At 38.3% G+C, this 13,613-nt stretch overlaps 1 protein-coding gene across 1 annotated transcript; it reads left to right on the forward strand.

Annotated features, from left to right (window-relative positions):
* Positions 1 to 2,175: 2,175 nt before the first annotated feature.
* On the forward strand, positions 2,176 to 12,954 carry LOC149303082 (occludin-like). Its single transcript, XM_089481869.1, has 8 exons — positions 2,176 to 2,225; positions 3,229 to 3,904; positions 4,412 to 4,573; positions 7,713 to 7,849; positions 9,333 to 9,533; positions 10,622 to 10,793; positions 11,443 to 11,484; positions 12,856 to 12,954. The coding sequence occupies exons 1-8, from the start codon at positions 2,176 to 2,178 to the stop codon at positions 12,952 to 12,954; spliced, it is 1,539 nt and encodes a 512-aa protein (XP_089337995.1).
* Positions 12,955 to 13,613: the final 659 nt, after the last annotated feature.

Raw genomic sequence — 13,613 nt, forward strand, 5'->3', positions numbered from 1 at the left:
AGTGGTAGAGGCTAATACAGTAAGTGCATTTTAACATACATGGGATAGGCTTATGGCGATCCAGAATCTGAAACGAGAAGTGATTATGGTTTGAGTCTCACATCAGGAAAAATGGGCAGAATAGATGGTCCTTTAGTGCCATCAAAATCCCAGTTTCTGTGCAAATTCTTTACATTACCCCAGAATTCCAGTCCACACGGTTATTGTAAGGGTCAGCGGTGTTTACGCTCCAAATAAGACTGGGTAAATCTAGTTTATTTGCACAAAGGGGTCCCGGTCTGGGTGTGGCGCACTTTACACACCACACCATCTTGGTGATGTGAATACCAGCGCTACGGGGCTCAGGGTGGGAAAATAGCAGGATAATATTTTATGGTGACAATTTCAAGTGAAACACTACTAGAGAATAAATAAAAGTATTCTTTATTTTCCTCTATGTTGGAGTTGGCTAGTGGCGTCCATGAAGACTGCAGTTAAAATACATTTGCGTGAAAGGGTTAAACGATACAAGCATTCCTGGCCTGTAAATACGCATTGAAATGCAGGTGGTGTTAAGGAAACTCCCTGCTAGGGCCCTCTCCTGTTTCCTTCTTGTAAAATGCACACTTTGTTCTTAAAAACTTGGCAGGCCTTTTTGTCTTTTTTTTTTTTTTTTCCCCCCTCTCTACTGGATTTCTTTTTACTTTGTTCTTGCTAGGTGGGGAAATTAACTCTTTAAATACAATTCTGCCCTTTATAGGGATTCAAGGCACATGTTGCGTAAAATAGATCGTACGAAATATGAATTGTGTGTGTGTGTGTATATATATATATATATATAATGTGTGTATATATATTTTATTAGTGTGGTATCTGTATACTGCCCAGAATGTTTATATTTTAGCAGTATGTACATAGCGTAAATTGCTGAATAAAAAAACATGAGTATGACAGATCCACTGCTGCAGTTTTTCCTGTGTTGGGCCATGAGCATCCTTAGTTGGATGTCCAGTGGAAAAAATGTAAATTATTTATTTTCTTTGCGCATAAAATGGCGTACTATAGGCATAATATAGATGAGCATTGACAAAAACGTTTTTGTTTCGATAAACTTCCTTGATCTGCAGGCACAGAGGCTGCCGTTGTAGTCTTGGAATGTTTTCCGCAGTGCAATGTAATTATGCAAATATATAAATAAGTGATATACAGTTTGTTTATATGTATACATTTGTGACAAATGTCTTTTTATGTGAGCCATGCATTGACGTAGAAATAGCAAAACATGTATGTGATCGCAACAATCCTCAAGCCCATGGCCTCCAGGAAGTCACATGAGTTCAGTGTGAGTGGCTGTTGCCCCTTCCATTATTTTGGTTGTTTGCAAGTGCAGAATGCCTAAGACTTGTTCCACTGGCCTACCACCCTTTCAGTAAACGTTCCATACGTTACACCCGAGACTCTGACTCCCTGGTTTTAGATTATGGCTTCTTGTGCTAAAATTTCTTATCCTTTGAAATTTCCCTCCTATACCCTAGGTGAGGTCTAACCAGAGATCTGTGACTGAGAGTACAGAGGATCTTAATTTGAACCACAAGTAAATTCAAAATGCATGAATTCTTATGCTTCGTGGTATATACTATTCCATGCTTGTAAATACGTGCATATGATCTGTTCTAATAAATATCTGTAATATGGGGATTAGGAAAAGCCTCATAATCCTGATACTGTATATTATAAATTCCAATGTAATTGATCTCATACAGTTTCTAAAACCACAGAGACCTCCATTTACAACTTACCTCTGTGTCCACCTTCTACTTTGCTGAGCACAGGGATATGATGTCATAGCCCGTGGACACCATGCGTGGCACGGAATGGAGTCTCAGTCCTCCGTAATGTATATTGCTGATCTACCCAACTGGCCCATGAAGCAGGGGCACACCAGACTACTGCTCAACCGAGCGTTCTGCTCCTGTTATGTGGCAGTGGGGGCTACAGCCCCTGGAACTGCTTACCTAGCCTGCCTGTGTTAGAATAGGCCCCTGGTGTCGGTGCTGCGGGTTTAAGGCCAGAGCTGGCATATTTGTTGATACTTTGTAAGTGTGTTCTTTTTAACCCTTCGTTATCTGAGTTTAATTATGCTTTTATACTTTTAGGTTTTTCCCTGTTGGTTGAAACCGGTCCTACAAGTCGGAAATGTCTGCCAGGCATTTTGAGAGTCCGCCGCCTTACCGTCCAGATGAATAGTACGTATTGTCCTAATTAAGCACTTTTTTTTTTTTTTTGTTTCTTTAACCTCAAACACTTAATCAGGTTAGGGCATATTGCAGTTTTTAATGACAAATTGTAACTGAGCAATTCATAGTACCTTTTGTGTTTCGGATATTGCCAGGCATTTTAGAGTAAGTGTGTGTATGCAATATATATTCTATTCATACACTTAATTGAGGGTGGATAGCTGCTTTAAATGTTCCCTATTCGCATGAGTCATTAGAAATTAACATATAAATGATATATACACGAACACACACAAATATTTGCAAGACATTTCAAATGAACAAAGTTCTGATTTCTTCATTTCCGGTAACCTTTTATTTTAGCTGTCCTCTACCATTTATCTTTGTCTTTCAATTTTCCTTTTCTCTTTTTCTCCCCTTCTCATTATCATTGGTCAGTTAGTAGAAATTTGGGAGAGGTGTAATTCAAGAAGATTCAAACCAAATACCATTCCGTAGAAAGAATTTATGCCAGTGTAAGCATCCAACCTTGGTATGGTATAGTTGTTTACTTCTGAGCTCAAACAGCCCTCCTAAATTGGATTTTCTTACCCTTTTGTATCCCTGAATCTTGTTGAACTATGAATAAATAAATGATGACATTGGAGTTCTGAACTCATGCATTATTGTTCTCCGTAATTGAGCTGAACATTGTTGTCGCTGCCTGCCAGTTTGACAATGAGCTGCACATTCTGTTGACAGATTGTTTAGTAAAGTTAGATTAGGTTATTTTTGATCGTATAGCCATGTTGAACCTGTTAAAACGAGTAGAGGAAATCAAGGTAATATTCTGTAGCTGCCCATAAATTAGCATAAAAAACTTTTTATTTGGAATCTTTTTCCACATTGGTAACTTGATCTGGAAATGTAAATTGTAATGTTGGATTTCAATCTGGTTTTGTGTGTTTTTTTTTTAGTATGTAATGGTTGTGTTTTTTTTTTTAATTTGTTTTTTTTTTTACATTTTCTCCAGTAAACCGTCCACATATGCCCCAAGCATAATGCCTAGTAAGGATATGTATGGTGGACAGATGGGAGAGCCAGCTTACTCCTACTATCCAGAAGATGAAATTCAACACTTCTACAAGTGGACGTCACCTCCTGGCATCATAAAGATTATGTCAATTCTTATTGTAGTCATGTGTGTTGGCATCTTTGCTTGTGTGGCTTCTACTCTACCCTGGGATTTGGATATCACTGGCCAGTCCATGGGTTATGGGTTTGGAGGATCTTCTGGTTATTCTGGAGGATACACTGGCTATGGTTTTGGAGGATCACAGATGGGATTGGGCTTTGCATATGGAGGAAACTACACAGATCCAAGAACTGCCAAAGGATTCCTCCTCGCCATGGCTGCGTTTTGTTTTATTACTGCAATGGTGATCTTTGTGATGACTGTAACGAGGACACAAAGCTCCACCACCAGAAAATTCTATCTGATCGTCATCGTGGTATCTGCTATTCTGGGAGCTTTAGTCTTTATTGCCTCCATTGTCTATACTATTGGAGTAAACCCTGTGGCCCAGGCTTCTGGATCTACATTTTATACCCAAATAGTTTCTATTTGTAACCAGTTTTATTCACCAGTAACATCCGGTGTCTTTGTAAATCAATATCTCTACCATTACTGTGTGGTGGAGCCACAAGAGGTAAGTGTTGCTTTTCATTCATGATGGAATATTGACATGAGACTCAGCTGTGTTTTGTACTAGTTGGTGACAGGTGGCTAAGATGTGCGTAGTGTTTAAATCTCCACGGGTTCCCTCTGCAATCCTTTTAGCAGTATCTCATTTATCTACATTTCCCTATGTATGGCTAGAAGTTGCCTAGTTCATTGGGCGTAGGTTAGCAGGAGTAGTAATTTAGGACAAGTATTTTACTTCCATGAACACAGCGACAAAACATTTAAGGGACTAGACTGTTCCCTTTTTAATTTTTTTATCTTTTTATTTGATTTCATTTTGAGAATGGAGTGCCGTAATTTACATAGAACCAGTTGTAGGATATCCTAATTCATGCATATGGAACCTCCTTGAGCATCTCATTATCCACCCTTTACAGTCAGGTCACAAATTAATCCATAAATAGTCAGATTAAATAGTTGTTTACTGTATCATTTGCTGTATTAGTTAATGTTTGCTTTCTTTCCATAACAGGCCATTGCGATTGTTCTGGGCTTCCTGATTGTTGTGGCATTTGCAATTATTATTTTCTTTGCTGTGAAAATCCGTAGAAAGATAAACAGATGTGGAAAGATGAACATCCTGTGGAGGAAAGACAACATTGCAGAAACAGGAGATCCTCAGGTTGAAGAATGGGTAAGGGAGAGCCATAATGATATTGGCAAAGCCCATGTATGACTTGCTATCAAACACTGCAGATAAGATGTTTGTTTCCTGTATTTACTAATGGATAAGCAATGTATGCAATATTCATCTTTTAGCAAACTCAGTGCTGAATCCTGTGGGACGGGCTGTTGTGAAGATGACAAATACAATGGTATCACCATGTTGAACTAGACTTTATAGTCCCATACCTCCTTAATATCCCAGTATCCTCCCCTGATATTGCTCTGTTCTTAGAGATCCCAATATTTGCTGGGCAAGAGTGTATCAGAGGGTTCTACAGTCCTATAAGCAGGGGTAGGCTGCTCCAGGTGGGGGGGGGGGGGGGCAAGGGGCCAATGTGCCTACAAGTACTATAAGTACATATAAATCTTAGGGAATGTAGTTATGTTAATGGGTTTTTTTTGTTCAATCTAAACAAAATGGTTCAGTAACAAGCTATCAACTGCTAGATGCATAAAAAACTTTTTGTAAAAGTTTTTTGCCTGTCCCTGGTTACACTCCCTAATTTCCACAATTTACTAGACTATGAGATGTGTTTACAACATTGATGTACTCTAGATTAGTAAATATAAATCCTAAATACATGGTAAATTTACCGTATTTGCTCGATTATAAGACGATGTTTTTTTCAGAGCAAATGCTCTGAAAAATACCCCTCGTCTTGTAATCGGGGTCGTCTTCTAATCAGACCTCAAATAGAGGTCTGATTATGAGACTAAGATCCAGATCCCCCGCACCGCTGCAGGGGACCTGGATCCTCCTGTCTCCCCCCCCCCCCCCCCCCACTTACCGGTGCTTCCTGCTGTATTGCCGGGGCAGCGGGTTGACGTCTACGCGATTCGCGTAGACAACGTCCGCTGCTGCCGGAAGGAGGTGTGGCTAGCAGCGGGGGTTGTCTGCGTCCGTCGCGCATACCTTCCCCGGCTGTCAGAGATCAGAGTTCCCCGTACCGGTGCGGGGAACTCTGATCTCTGACAGCCGGGGAAGGTATGCGCGACGGACGCAGACAAACCCCCGCTGCCAACTCCACCTCCTTCCGGCTGCAGCTGCAGGATACAGCAGGAAATTGGAAGCACCGGTAAGTGTGTGCGTGCTAAATGGGGGCATAGGGCATTTCTGGAATGCCTTATACCCCTATATGCCACTCTGGCACTTAGGGGGTTAAAAGGTATATTATGGGGCAGAGTGGCATATAGGGAGGTATAAGGCATTTCAGGAGGCAGAGTGGCGTTAAGGGGGCATTTAATAGAGCACTCTGCCTCCTGAAATGCCTTATACCTCCCTATATGCCACTCTGCCCCATAATATGCCTTTTAACCCCCTAAATGCCAGAGTGGCATATAGGGGTATAAGGTATTTCTGGAGGCAGAGTGCTCTATTAAATGCCCCCTTAATGCCACTCTGCCTCCTGGAATGCCTTATACCTCCCTATATGCCACTCTGCCCCATAATATGCATTTTAACCCCCTAAATGCCCGAATGGGATATAGGGGTATAAGGCATTTCTGGAGGCAGAGTGGCACATAGGGGGTCAAAAGGCATACCATGGGGCACAGTGGCATATTGGTGTGGCAAGCCTGGGGGCAGATGTGCGTAACTGGGGGACAGGCTGGAAAATACAAGGAAATAAAAACAAAAAAAATATTTTTCTCAATCATAGCTTTTATTTAAAAAATTAGTTTACATGAATTAACATTTACTGATAAAACTTTTTTCCTTTAGGGTCGTCTTATATTCAGGCTTTTTCTTTTTTTTCCTAAGTTAATATTCAGATTTTGGGGGGTCGTCTTATAATCGAACCAATACGGTATGTGTTATGCATTTGTAACTCTTTAACATAAGCCTTATCTAATTTGTTATTTCTAAGGTTGCCACTGCTTTCAAGTGATAAATACCCTTACATGTGTTTCCTCTTAAAAACCTTTTATTAACGAGCATGTGAATGTTATGTAAAAAAAGAAAAAGCGCTTTCCTAATACAATCTGCCTTTGTTTCTAGTGATATGTAGGGTGTTTATGTAGAGGAGACTCTCCTCTACCCTGAGTTTCAGGGTGGGGATTGTAGTTTCATTACATAACCAACCTGTTTACTCTGGATTCAAAGCCGGAAGGACGCATGATGTCTGCTATGGAAGATATACTGGGAGTGCTTGAACCTGCTTTATCTCTTAAACCTTAAACTAGTGTCATGCTTACACACCTAGAACAGGACTTCAATAAAAATTGTGAAATAATCAAAATCAGGGCTATAATTAAGAAAGAAAAAAAAAAAGAGACAAACACCAAATTACCAAATACACCTCCGCAGAATGTAAAAAAGGCAAAAAAAGCAACGGAGTAAATAGCCATTCATTGGTTCTATATAATAGCCTTTCAGGGAGATCCATCCATATGGACCATTTATACAGAATGACGCTTTATTTTAACATTGGGTAAGCTCCCTCCTCTTATGAATCTACGGAGGGAGAATTGGGGAAAATTTGTTTTGCGGTTTGGCTTGGTGTTCTCTAAATGACGCCACGCTTAAACTTTATTAGTGTTCATATTTGGTTTATTATACTGCTTAAAATTCTGAGCCTAGAAGGTCTCAATGTGTTTTTAGAGTTTGAGCATCAACTGTATATCAACTGCTGTGCAACTTAGACTTTAGCTTGTGTTTGACTGTCATTCCCTAGCGCGCATTTAGAACTTGTCTGTGGAATTGCCCCAGTTGTGTCTGATTAAATGTAGACCAAGAAGGGGTACTGTTGAAGCCTACTCTCAAATGTATTTTGCTTTTGTACGAAGAACAAAGAGTCCTGTGTCCAAGCTTATACAGCATGAGGAAAAGTGTATCGCCACCTGTTACCTTTTCCAACAATCCTCTATCTCGTTCTGTTCTTTCTGCAAGGTAGAAAAACTAGTTATACGGCTCGGCCAACTGCCATTACAAAGAAAATAAAAATAACACAATTATGTGAAAGGTTTACACAGGTTTCCAATAAACCCCTTTTAACTAAACAGGTTCTTAGTTTCTGTCATCTGTCAAAAGCAGCCATTGGTGCTACCGCTATGCTATGTACACTGGAAAACATTATATACTTTTTAATGTGCATTACTTTTACAAATAGGTGAAGAATGTGCCAGTTAATCCTGAATCTGTACCTGCAATGTCAGAGTACAATGAAAAACTCAATGGATCAGCTCTTGAATACAGAAGTGTGAATGCCCTTCCGTCCTACTTGGAACCCAACCACGACATACACTAGTAAGTAAGACTCGGTTTAATTCTGCCCCTGTAAAGTGTGACCTCCGCTGTGTATTTTGATGTATTGTTTCTGAAATTACTCAAAGCCATTTTGTAAAACAGATCTATAAAACAAAGCCAATAGAACGGGTATATATGTATGTATATGTGTGTGTGTGTATATAGATAGATAGATAGAGAGATATATATATATATATATATATATATATATATATATCTTATGCTCCCCTTTCTCCAATATATTTTGTGGGTTTTGTAAATGAACCTTTTTGTTCTTCATACTAAGCATTAATTTACAAATCTATTAGACATGTTCTGGTATGAACACGTAGGCAAAACGTGTCAAGATTTTGATGATGAGGGCCCAGCTTTAAAAAGTGCCCAGAAATATTAGAACATTGGCCCTCATTCCCGTCTTTTGATATTTCCAAGGTCCTATTTCTGGGTGGTGAAAAGGCAGCAGCTACTTATTGGTTAATTTTCCTTCTAGAATATTAAGATGCCTGAGGGGATCAAGAGAACAGAGTAAGGTTTACTCCACCATATTCCAGCAAAGTAAAATATATTTTGTATTGTATCTGTGGTTAATAATTTTAGAATATTTTTTATTTTAAATATTTTTGAATTGGATCATTCAGAAGCAATAATTTACCCCACAAAACCCTTCCTATTTCTTGTTGAAAGTGGCCCACCCCTCTTACTAGTCTGGAAGAATTCTGTTTTTAAATTTTTGTTATAGCTACGTCATATTCTGCAGTGCTATGTGTTGGTTAAAAATAAAGAATGTTGCTAGATACACGGATTGAAGGTATGGAGGGAGACTTCTGCAGCAGGAGTGAGGGTAGATAAAGTGAAGGTGTTAATGGTTTAGTCGATGGGCTTCTCTATATGGTTGGAGACAAAGGGAGAGCCAGAGCAAAACATTCCAAACAATAGTCTTGTATAAGAGCATTAGCGGTAGAAATGAAAGCTGAGGACAGGCGCAGATCATCAGATGAGTGGAGGGAATGAGACGGTGAGTATTTAGAGATAAGGTGGTGTATGTGGGGGAACCACTATGACGATTTACCTATTAAATTGTATCCATGGAGCTAGTGGATAGACTGACACAGAGGTGATGTGTAAGGAAGATATGGCAGCAGCATTCAGGAGCTACAGTAAAATAGATTATAATGAATTTATGAAAAAGAGATCAAGATGAGGGTAGTGAATAAGGAAGATGGTGGTCCAGAAGGTTTAGCAAAGAGTAGCATCCCTTGGGTTTACCAACATAGAAAGAGGTGTTGCCCCTCTACAGATCAAACAAACCACTATACAACACTCTATACAAAAATCCTGGAAACCCCATCTTGGAAACAGTATAGGTTATCCTGGGAAAGTCCAAAACACGGTTGTTGTGGTTACTTGACTTATGTTTTCAGAAATATACAGTTGCAAGAATACTGTCCATATAACCATTGTGTATCATTTTTTTTTTCATTAGCGTACAAGAGGTCTACCCTGTGAAAAATGACACCGGCATGTCCCCATATGTGTACAGCAGTGGCTCGGAGTCTGCCAGCAAGAAGGCACCACCGAAGAAGCAGTCAGAGAGAGCCAGGAGATACCCCAATGATCACTATGATACAGATTATAATACCGGGGGCGAGTCATGTGAGGAATTGGAGGATGATGATTGGGACAGGTAGTAATCTATAAACCTTTTTTTCATAGATTATATTAATTCACACTGATGTATAATTTTTACATGATATAAGCCACATACTTTGGGCTGACCAGTCTGGCTGGAGGACAAGATGTTGGGGGCAGTGAGTATGTTAAAAGTTAATTAGATACTGCTTAGGGCTGTCATCCTGAAAAGTGAGGTTTTCTCCTCCTTAATCCTCTTTACGGGACCTGTAAAGAAAATGCATCAACATTATTCCACTTAGCGATGCTACCGTGTGTGTGTTGGTTTATTTAGTTTTTGTGGCTGTTTAATGGTTTTAGTCTACAAATAAAAATCTATCTAGCCATCCCTGTGTAGAAATTAATATATATATATATATATATATATATATATATATATATATATATATATATATATATATATATATATATATATATATATATACCATTACATAAGTTATGGTGGGTAAAAGGTGATGGAAACCCTTCCACTTAAATTTAAGGGGTAGTAGAAGTATTATTAAACACTCACCTACAGACACCAGACAAGCCAGAAGGCTTGTTTTCCCCTCAGAAATCTCATGGTGTATTGACAACCACAAAAGATTCTGGGTAGGCGCATGCAAACAAGGTTAACAACTATCACCTTTGCCTCTATATCCACTTTATACATGGATTCCTTGAAAGTAATTGCCCGCTGTACAAGACAGCCTTTAGACAAAACTCAGAAAGAGGTACAATAGCCAGATCACCACTCATGGACAGCTGTTTCGTCCTTCATGGGACTCGTCAGCATGAGGTTGTGATACTGGCTTAAAAGTTGAGGCTTGGGGTAGCAAAGAAATACCATTACATAAGTTATGGTGGGTAAAAGGTGATGGAAACCCTTCCACTTAAATTTAAGGGGTAGTGTGTGTGTATATATATATATATATATATATATATATATATATATATTTCTAAATGGAATTTAGTATAATTGGCTTACTTTTGTTTCAGAACATGGTTGTTTTTTTGTTTTTTTTTCCTGTGCGCTTTTGTGGTTTGTGTAACCAGCCATTGTTGTAATTATATGTTTCATAAATGTTTGTTTTTATTATGTAGTGAGTACCCTCCTATCAGATCAGACCACGAGAGACAGCAATACAAGCGAGACTTTGATGCTGGACGTCAGGAATATAAAAGGTTACAGGAAGAACTAGATGATGTTACAAAGTCCCTGTCTGAGCTGGACAAAGAACTTGATGAACTTCCAGAAGACAGTCAAGAATACAAGGTCTGTATCTTCCTGAATTGCTACACAAAATGCACAAATGACCCCTTTGTTCAGCCTCTAAAATATTTAATAACATTTAATGAAAGGTTACAAAAATGTTGATTATGCAGTTATGGCAGGGCCAAGTGATAAAAGCCTAGCTCCCTTTCTTATCCCCGATTATTCAGTTGGCCTGGAAGCCCAGTTATTTCAGGTTAAATAAGTAACTCTTATTTTGCCTCCCATGGCAGGTGAGGCTGAAAGTTTTGTTGTTTTCTTTAGATTGTAAGATGCGATCAGCTAGAAACTGCATCAGATCAGAAACATTTAAGGGTTTTTTTTTCCCTTAACTCCCAGCGATAACTTTCCTCAACATAACAATTGGATTATACACAGGATGTCTGTTTTCTTTGTTACACAGCATATTATTACTTTGGATTTGTACACCAGGAAGCATAATTGAGCAGGGGAATTCTTCAGGCAGTCTCTGAAACAATCCTTTGCACTGTAGTATAACTTCCCAGCATATTATCCGATATCTTAATGTTAGGAAGGTAATCTTATTGTGTTCAATGGATTATCATCCATTCCTAGAGACTCGATGTATAATAAAATTCTGCTTGTATTTTAAGTAACTGGGGAGGTCTTTTTTATTTTTCCTTATTTCCAGAAAGCTGCTGCTGAATATAATCATCTTAAGGAAATTAAATCGGTAAGCATGTGTTTTTTCTTTTTTTTTTTTTTTGTTTTCCCCTTTTCAATCTTTACCAGATATCAATACTGTTTTGTTTTTTTATTTGGCACTTTAATTTTAGTACCAGTGTGTTTTAAATAAACTTTTTTTTTTTTTTTTTTTGTAAAATCTATTTTTAAAATTAGATTTAAAGGTAAAAAAAAGAAACAACTTCGTTATGCTATAAGGTTGGCAAAGTTCTCCACAAGGCAATCTAGGAATGTTACCTTTTTGTTCTGCTTTTAGTTGCAGCGTTAACCCCTTCAATTCCACAATTGTGTAACACATTCGTGGCATTGCAGGGGTTAACATTTGTCCCCCACAAGGTTGTGGGGACTAAATATCAGTCAATGCTGTGCTCCAATGGAACATCAGCATTGAAAGCGTTAAAAACAAAAAACAAAAAAACAAAAAAACAAAAACCAGCACTGACCTGAAAGTCCAGGGTGCTTCCAGGTCAAATGCAGTGAGTTTAGTAAGTGGGCTGATGATGATCAGATCACTCCTAAACAACTGTTGGTTTAAAAAAAAAATCCTGGCTCCTAACTTTTTTTTTTAGCTGGCGCCTAGATTCACAACAAATTTGCCAAGCCCTGAAATATATATATATATATATATATATATATATATATATATATATAATATTATATTCGTAAGAAAACAACTGTGCACACAGCTAACGAAACAGACCTGGGTGTGTGTACCAGCGGAGGAAGAGTTGTATAAGGTAGACTCGTAATACAATAAGTGGGAACATGGGAAATTATCAATCTCTGGCACAAGATCAGTAAAACCTGCCAGGAAAACACAATGTCCTCCAAAAATAGTGACCATTAATTAAGGTGTAGGCAAAAAATAAATAAGCACTACTCCCTCTTATTAAAATTGGATGCTAGCATACCTGTCTATTAAGTAGGCAGAACTGAATGATGTTGAGCTCCATTGAAACCATTTATTTTAGGGGCTTGTAGAAAACGGAACCATTTTTGATGTTGCACTTTATAATCTGAGGCAGAAACCTACCAATCTTTAAAACAATGGGACTGTTTACAGAAGAATCGCTGGTGCAAAGCAGAATAACTCGGGCAGTGACTCGGAGTAATTATTTTGAATTACATGGAACTGCTATGCAATTAGATGTTCTATAACCTTTTACAAAGAACAAGTGGTGGATGTCTTGGGAAGACCCTGCCCATGAACGTGCCTCTCTTTAGCAATTTACGATCACGTTCTTTAGACAGAATTGTGCTGGAAGTTGCTAAAAATGTCACAAAGCAGGGTTTGGAATTACAATTGGGTTGATTTTTATAACAAGCAGCAAATACTCTAAAATATGTTTTTATTCCACAGTCAACTGATTTCAAGAACAAGAAGGAACACTGCAAACAGCTGAGGAACAAACTGAACCACATTAAGAGGATGGTCAGCGACTACGACCGTAATAAATAGGGACTTCGGCTCACTTTCATCATCTTGCCAATACCAAGGAACTGAATTCTTTCAATCTCAAACAAAAAAAGCATGAAAGGGACATTTTTGGCAGCTTTTCACAGGGTGACAGGGCAGCAAATATAATTCACTATAGTTGGGCATATGTAAAAATCCCATTTTATATCTGCTAAACAGTCTTATTATCCAAATATATAGTAGGAGATGTATGTTTTATATGCAAAAGTAGTGATGTTTTAATGTTGTGACTTTAATAGTCTTTTTAAATCTTATGAAATTGCTTCTGTGGCTAGTAATGTTTATAGACAGGTGTCTGAAAAGCAGCACTACATCTTAAAGAAATTGGTGCCCTGCCCAAAATCAGACCTCAAAAAGGCTGCATGTCTATTCATGATGATCTACAAAAAGATGAAATTGGATGTGATTGGAGATGAAAGATGTTTATCTCCAATCACAAATCTGACCTTTGGAAGTAATGACAATAACGTCTGCTAATTTAAACACAAGGTGTTCTGCAGGTGTTGCTTCTTGGTCTGATGTATTTTTCCCCTTTTTTAAGATAGTGTCGTATTTACTGGATTTATGAAACTTGTACATTTTGTCTTATTTCTTTTTTTTTTGTACATATATTTTTTTTAATCGGTTTTGTAATATTAGAA

This window comes from Sceloporus occidentalis, unplaced genomic scaffold (genome assembly GCF_023333645.1).
Source record: "Sceloporus occidentalis isolate IW3139 unplaced genomic scaffold, rSceOcc1.0.p SCAF_16, whole genome shotgun sequence".
In the NCBI taxonomy this organism is placed as follows: Eukaryota; Metazoa; Chordata; class Lepidosauria; order Squamata; family Phrynosomatidae; genus Sceloporus; species Sceloporus occidentalis.

Bases quoted from the DNA above. Each gene is read 5' to 3' on its own strand.
- LOC149303082 (XM_089481869.1), top strand. From the start codon at position 2,176: ATGTCTGCCAGGCATTTTGAGAGTCCGCCGCCTTACCGTCCAGATGAA. The intron at 3,905-4,411 runs GTAAGTGTTGCT...TTTCCATAACAG, and splicing joins GTGTGGTGGAGCCACAAGAG to GCCATTGCGATTGTTCTGGG. The intron at 7,850-9,332 runs GTAAGTAAGACT...TTTTTTCATTAG, and splicing joins CCCAACCACGACATACACTA to CGTACAAGAGGTCTACCCTG.